Genomic DNA, 7,313 nt, shown 5'->3' on the forward strand with positions numbered 1-7,313 from the left:
GCCTCATCTTTCTCCCGCGGAGCGGCTGGTAGTTTCGAACCGCTGACCTTAAGGTTCGCAGCCCGATTCGTAACCACTACGCTACCAGAGGGTTTGGTTTTCTCCCACCTCCCACAAAGAGGGCTAAAGAGCAATCTCCGTGACTCCCTGGAGACCAGTGACGACTCCCCTTAGTGGCCATGGGCACAGCAGTGAGGTTTCTGGCAGCTCTGTTGCAGCCAGGCACTGACAGAGCAGCAGACACAGGTTGTTCTGATAGGGCTATTTATAGATGCTTTCCTGAATGGGGGCCTTACTCTCTCAGCGACCAGGAAACACAACTCCTTTCCTTGGAGACAGGAAAGAGAAATTCTCTCAGGTGCTAACATATGGTCTCTCATAAAGCAGGGAAAGCATCTGGTTAGAGGGTCAGAATGAGATTGGGATGTGGCAGATCTCTTTTCCAGAAGCAACTCCAAAGTTAAAGAGAGAACTAAACAATATTTACTTTAAAGCACGGTGGGGAGGACACTTGAAAGAATGAAAGACAAGAACATTCGAATGAAGCTTCCCTATCTCCTAAGTTAGTCACAGATGCCTCTTCACACACAGCTTTTTCCTTCTTCAGCACTCTGGCCCACTTATAAGGAGATGGTTCTACTCCTCTTTCCCTCTTCCCTTCCTCTCAAGTCTTTTGCTAAGAATCCTGTCCCTGAGAGCAGTTCTGAATATTCAGTCAAGACTTCCCACACTGTTGTTGGACAGAGACTGCAGGCCACACCCCACCACCTCACCTCTTCCTTCTCTGAAGCATTTCTCCTTTATTGCTCTGGTGGCTCTGGGCTAACAGATAGATTGGTACTTCAAACCCACCCAGGGGCTCTGTGGGAACCTGCTTCTGTAGGTCGTTGTTGCTGTGAAGTGCCATCGAGCTGGTTCAGACTCATCAAGACCCCGTATAAGGTTTCTGAGGAGTGGCTGGTTTGAACTGCTGACCTTCAGTTAGTAGTCCAATGCTTATTCTACAGCGCTACACCAGGACTCCCTAGAAAACCTTATGGGGCAGTTCTCTTCTGTCATGTGGGGTCACAAGAGCACCCAACAACAACAACAACAACAACAAGGTTCAACAAAATTAGTTCCTTAAAGCAATTTCTATCCTCTGGGCGTTTACAGACTTAGATAAAATGAGTTAAGGGATTTCTGTTTATGCAGGGGATTTATACTCAATGGACTAAAGGCACACAAAAGAGAGAGTTTCTGTTGGCATCCAACCAAAGGTGTATTTGCTGGGGTGATGCTAGGGAGTTTGGGAAAGGAGTAGACACCAAAAGCTGTTTGAAGGCCAACGAGCAAGTGACCGCCCCCTAACTCCAATGTATTTTCTGGTAGGATATTTCTATTCCTCACCAAAAATACAGAAACAGCTACTTTTTCGTTTGCCAATAAAAGAAACCCAACTTGTGGTGATCCTTCCTCCACCTGCTTATGCAAAGAACCCACCTTCTGAGACCAAGGTCGCCCAGCCTGGCAGGCAGTTTAAGAGGTAAGCACAGCAGATAAACTTTGAAAAACAGGAACCATTTCCTTCCCAGGCTGCAAGAAAACGGAGCAGTGGTTCTCAACCTTGGCAGAATGTCAGAATTATCTGGGGAGCTTCTCAAAAACCTGATGCCTTGGCTGCACCCCAGACCAATTAAGCCAGATTCTCTCAAGGTAGACTCCAGTATTTCTAACGTGTTCCAGTGTGCCCATGAGGATGACATCTATTAGTCTAAGAACCCAGAAGTTGGAGTATGTGTGTGTTTGTATGTAAGGGGTGAGGGGCTGTATAATGAAAACCCCAAGGAAGACCTAGACCCCTCCTCTCTGTGGGCCCCCTGTTGTTCTGCATGAGCTCTATCTAGAGCCTGTGATGTGGCCTGCACCCCTGCCATGGGTCCTCCAGCTAGCTAAAGCTTTCCAGCCACATGTTCCAGAAAACAGGTGCTGGCTCCAGGGGCCTGTTTTAGTAGATTCCTTGAAACACTACAATCAAAGCCTCTCCTTTGATTTTTGGGCATCCTTTCTCAATGAAAAAGTCCAGGGTACTTGCCTCATTCAACTTTCAGCACAATGCAGGGTCTCCAGGTAGGATGCACTATTAACAAAGGAGGCCACAGAGTCAGGCCTGGAGATGTTTTGAGTTCATTCTCATTAAATGATGAGCCTGGAAATGAATAGCTCACTTCTGTCTACAGACAATCCCATTTAGATAACCTCTCCAAGGACCTGGCTTCAAGACCCTCTCATCTAAATAACAAAACACATAAAGAAAGTAACACAGCTCTGCCATCACTCTCATTGAGGTGAATGAAAGATGTGTGGCTCTCAGCCAACCAGGAGGGTGAAGCCAGGGGATCCAGGGGCCAGCACCTCTAAAGAAACACAGAGGACCCCACCAGGGAAGATACATAGCAACTCTCTAGCACATGTCCTCTGTTTTACTTACCCCAACCAACCCAGGAAGTTAAAATGGTAGGAAGCAGGAAGATGACAACCGTCTAAGAGAGAAGTTTTAAGTTGCTCTAAAAACACACCCGGGACTTCTGCAAAGTTGTTAGACTGTGTTTTTAGATGGTTTCTGGCCACTCACAATGGACACAAATACGGAAGTTCAACCTATGAATGTTTACACTGCTGGGGATCTGAGAGCCATCCACATTACATCTAGAACTTGTTACTTCAGATTTTGGGGACGACGCCACAGTTGCTCATTCACCCTTTCCCACACAGGTGAGTACCTAAGTAAGCACGCAGCCAGAGCACACAGCCAAACCAGGGCCCAACTGTCCTCCCCAAATCCTGCAGAGCCATTTTGAAAAGGCTAGGAAGCGCAGACAGGGGGACTGCCCAGGGTAGGGTCGGTGGGTCCCTGAAGAGCTCCAAAGCCAATCAGTGGTCCACTCAGCCAAACAAATTCCAGAGAGTCACAGGACAACTGCCCACCCACTCAACTCAGCATACATGGCCTGACTCGTTTGCCAACAATGAGGTTTGTTTTCTAGACCACAGAGTTGCATTTTTCCCTCCCAAAGGAAAGTCTCTTGTTGTATCCGATGATGGCGTTTTACCTTCGCGGGGTGTTTGCTCTGCACGTTCCTGAAGAAGGTGGTCTTGGCAGTGAAGAAGCAATCTCCCAGCTCCTCCTCGAGACTGCAGTACCCACTACTCATATTGCTGTCCACCGTCATCTAGCCCGGATCCCCGGCCCGAGGGAGGCAGTGAGCATCTGAGGAGGTTGGGCTGGGTTGGGCTGGGCTGGGCTGAGGGTGCCGCGGGCGATGGGACCCGAAGTTGGGGACCCGTCCCCAGGCTGAGCCGGTGAGCTAGCTGGTCCCCGGGTCTGGCAGAGGCAGCGTGGGCTTCCGCCGGGTGTGGAACCTGAGCGCCCTACTCGCGCGCCTCTCTTGCAACTCCCGGGGCATCTGTGGTTTCATCTCCTGCGCACTGGCTCCCCCGCTGTGGCGGGCGTGCGGAGCACCCGCTACACCGCCCCCCCTCCCCCGTTCTTTCCTGCCCCTGGCGCTGCTGTACGCGGTGGACTTCGGAAGCCACTTCCTCTCGCAAGGTTCCTCAAAGCCCTGCTCAAGCTGTCACGACGCTCCTCCCCCGCTCAGCCCCAGGCCGGCTTTGCCCCGCCCGGCTAGGTGCCACAGGTCCCATTAGGTATGGAGGAGATGGACCTGAGGGGGTGGTATTCCCTCCCTCTGCTTCATCCCTCTGGAAGCAGTCCACTTGCTTCATCCGTGGTCCGGTTCACGTCAGTGCTTTAAGTCCCTCTTTCCTTCTCCCCTCTACACCCCTGCCCTCCCATTAGCTGGGTGAAGGGTCAATCAGAGTGGTTAGCGAAGTAACTGGAGGAGAAGAAAAGCAATACCTGGCCTGCTGCTGTAAGCAATATTTTCTCTTGGAAATGCCATAAGAACTTGCAGGGTCCCCACTAGTACATTCAGAATTACAACCTGGGGAGCAGCATGTCCACCCTCCCACCTGTAGAACTGGGCCCTCAGGAAGCCTCAGCAAACTCAGGGACCCTGCAGCACCCACCACCACCCAATTATTTGTGCTTTTTCCTGAAGGTCTGGCCAAGAAGGGTCTTTGCCAGATCTTGTCATCCTTCACATCAAGAACAACAGTTCATTTGCATTTCCCATCCCACTGAGCAAAGGAACACCTTCTTTGTCTAGGGCTAAAGTCTTCACAGCAATTAGGGCTAAGCCCCCACAACTTCTAAGCCATATTGGACAATAATAGTAGCTAACTTACCATGGTCCCTGGGTGGTGCAAACAGTTTGTGTGTGGCGCTGTGAGTTAATGCGTCAGGCTGCAAAGACGTTTGAATTGCAAGGTTGGAGGTTCAAGCTCACCAGCTTCTCACTGGAAACCCTATACTGGGTCGCTATGGGTCAGAACTGACTCGACAGCATTTTACAACAACAACTGACCTAAATGTTGATGGTTCAAACTCACCTAGCGGTACTGGGTAAGAAAGGGGTTGGTGATATGCTTCTATTAAGATTTGTTGTTGTTAGGTGCTGTTGAGGCGGTTTTGACTCATAGAGAGAGACCTTACATACAACAGAAGGAAACACCTCCCAGTCCTGCGACATCCCATAGTCCTGGGGTAGTTCTACACTGTCACATGGGGTTGCCTCAACTCAGAACGGGCTCAGTAACAACCAATAACAGTAACGCTACCATTGCTTGAACAACTATTTTATGTATGAGCTGATTTATACATTGTTGTTAGGTCCATAGAATCAGTTCCAATTCATAGTGATCCTGCATAGGGTTTCCAAGGCTGTATCTATTTGCAGGAGCAGAAAGCCTCATCTTTCTCACACAGAGCTGCTGGTGGTCTCGAACCATCGATTTTGGGGTTCAAAGTCCAGTACTTACCTTACGAGCCAATTTAGTCTGTCATTTAATTTTTTCAATAGTCTTGCTGGGGTGATGCTGGGGAATTTGGGGGAGGAGTAGACACAGAAAGCGTTTTTTGTGTTTTTTTAAATTATTATTCCCATTTCACAGATGTGGAAACTGAGGATTCCAGTCACACAAGAAGGGCATGAGATTGCTAGAGCTCAAAATCAGGTCTATTTGACTCCAGGGCCTTTGTTCTTAGACACCAAGATGTTTAGTCTCTCGGTGGAGATGAGGCTGTTTTGGTGGGCACTTTGCCATCTTAAATACCACAGTGCCTGGAGTCCAAGGGAAAGAAAATAAAGCCTTCAGAGCCTGGTGTAGCTATGTCTGCCATGCTCATGGAGTCTAATGGACTGGGAGTCTCTGGGAGCCCTGAAAAGTGGCTGAGAGAGGTTGCTAGAACTCTCTCCAAGTCTGTGTGGCTTTTCCTGCAGTTATGAAATAATTCTGTCCTGGGGAAACACAAACTGGGCCGAGAGCTATAGTCAGCCCCTCCCACCCCCAACACCAAACTTTCAATTCCATTTTAATCTCTGGTTACTTTTATGAAGAACCCTTTCCCTCCCTCACCTTAGCCAAATCTGTAAATGCTGAAGAGGGTTTCAAACTGCACCCCAGTTTGGCTTCTTTCTCCCACACAGTTTTTTCCCCAGAAGCCTGTTAAGTGCCTGGCAGGCACAACCACCTCTCCGGATAATTGTTAATACCAGGATCTGTCTCCTCCCCAGGCTAGGAGGTAGTAGGTGGAAGACGACAGTGGAGAAGTGAGGCTAGGCTAAACTATGGGGTATGTGTGTTGGGGAGACCCTCACACTATTGAGATAGGAAGAAGGTTTTGTCTTTGTTTGAAACAATCTTTTCAAATGAGTATTTTAGAGGCTGTTTTTTTAGGGGGGTTTCCCCAGAGACTGGGGTTCAGGCAAAATAAACTGGTACTGGCCTCCCCAGAATCTCCCAGTTCCAGAATGATAAATGGCACAGAAAGGAGGCACAGTGTGATCCTTGGGCCACCAACAACAGCCCACCTACTTTGTCCCACCAGCAAAGAAACACTTTTTTTTTAAATAAAGAAAATAAAATAAACCTTCTTGCTCAGTGAGAAACCCATACTTAGGAAAAAACAGGCTCCAGATTCTCTGGAATCACGGGGGTGGGGGAGAGGGAGAGACTCTGCAAAGCAATGGCAGTGCTGCATGTTCAAACTGTGCTGTCTTAAAATACCGCGCATAACAACCTGTTCAAACACCAAGCCAAAGTATCCCGGCAGGAGTCACTCCCTGCAAACAACATGGTAGATACCAGACCTAATCAGAACAAGTTCCAAGTGACACTGTGTTCTTTTAGGGTGCTGTTCCATGCCAAGCCAAATATTAAGAAAACCTGATATCTGAATAGAGCTTTTCAAAGCCATTTAGTACCCATTGCCTTGCTTATGTTACTTAAGAGCAGGTGTCAGCCCCGCTTTACAAATGAAGAAACTGAGGCAAGTAACTTGTTTCACCACAGCTCATTCCACTCAAAATTTCTTGACTTCTAGTTAATGTTTCTTTCCCCAGCCAATTGTACCCATTAAGAATTCTAGGCCTTATGCTCAGAACAAAGTCAGACCTGAGAAGTCAGTGAAATGGAAATTTTGTTGATAGGTTCTCTAGGCCTAGAAGAAATATGCAAAGACCACAATAATATAAAAGTGTCCAGCTTCCAGGAGGAACAATCTAAACTGAAGTCCCAGGGTCTCAAAGGGAGAAAAATGACTCCCTTCAGTGTCAAATGACCCTGTTTGGACCTCTTCCCTGAGCTGTAATCAGGAGTATTCATAACAGCCTGGCTAAGTGAGGAGGGGCCATGGAAGAGTCTGTTAAACCTCTGAGAGGTGGTAATGACACAAGGAGAGTGTATTAGCTTCCTAGGCTGCTGTAACAGCTTAACACAAAAATGTATCATTTCACAATTTTGAAGCTAGAAGCCTAACTCAGGATATTGAACATGTTGATTTCTCCTGAGGGTTCTGAGAGAAAAATTGCCCCATATTTCTCTCCTAGCTTCTGGATGTTGTTGTTGATGTTGTTAGGTGCCATAGAGTCGGTACCGACTCATAGCAATCCTACGCACAACAGAACGAAACACTGCCCAGTCCTGAGCCAACCTCACAATTGTTGCCCGAGCCCAGTGATGCTGCCTCTTTGCCAGTTCATCTTGATGGGGCTCTTCCTCTTTTTCTCTGACCCTCCACCTTACCAAACATGATATCCTTCTCCAGCGACTGGTCCCTTCTGACAATATGTCCAAAGTATGAGAGACGAAGTTTGGCCATCCTGGCCTCCAAGGAGCACTCTGGCTGCATTTCTTCCAAAACAGATCTATTG

General features: G+C 48.1%; 1 protein-coding gene across 2 annotated transcripts in view; it reads right to left on the reverse strand.

Annotated features, from left to right (window-relative positions):
* Positions 1 to 7,313, reverse strand: part of RASSF5 (Ras association (RalGDS/AF-6) domain family member 5) — a 107,739-nt gene that overhangs the window by 36,297 nt on the left and 64,129 nt on the right. Inside the window, exon 1 of one of the 2 annotated variants that reach the window (XM_006834066.1) lies at positions 3,093 to 3,291. The exons of the other annotated variant lie outside the window; for it this stretch is intronic. Coding sequence (XP_006834129.1) covers positions 3,093 to 3,212 — 120 coding nt within the window. The 5' untranslated portion in view covers positions 3,213 to 3,291. Of the gene's footprint in view, positions 1 to 3,092; positions 3,292 to 7,313 lie in introns of those variants that run through there. 2 annotated transcript variants of the gene reach the window in all.

Source organism: Chrysochloris asiatica, unplaced genomic scaffold (genome assembly GCF_000296735.1).
Source record: "Chrysochloris asiatica unplaced genomic scaffold, ChrAsi1.0 scaffold00009, whole genome shotgun sequence".
Taxonomy (NCBI): domain Eukaryota; kingdom Metazoa; phylum Chordata; class Mammalia; order Afrosoricida; family Chrysochloridae; genus Chrysochloris; species Chrysochloris asiatica.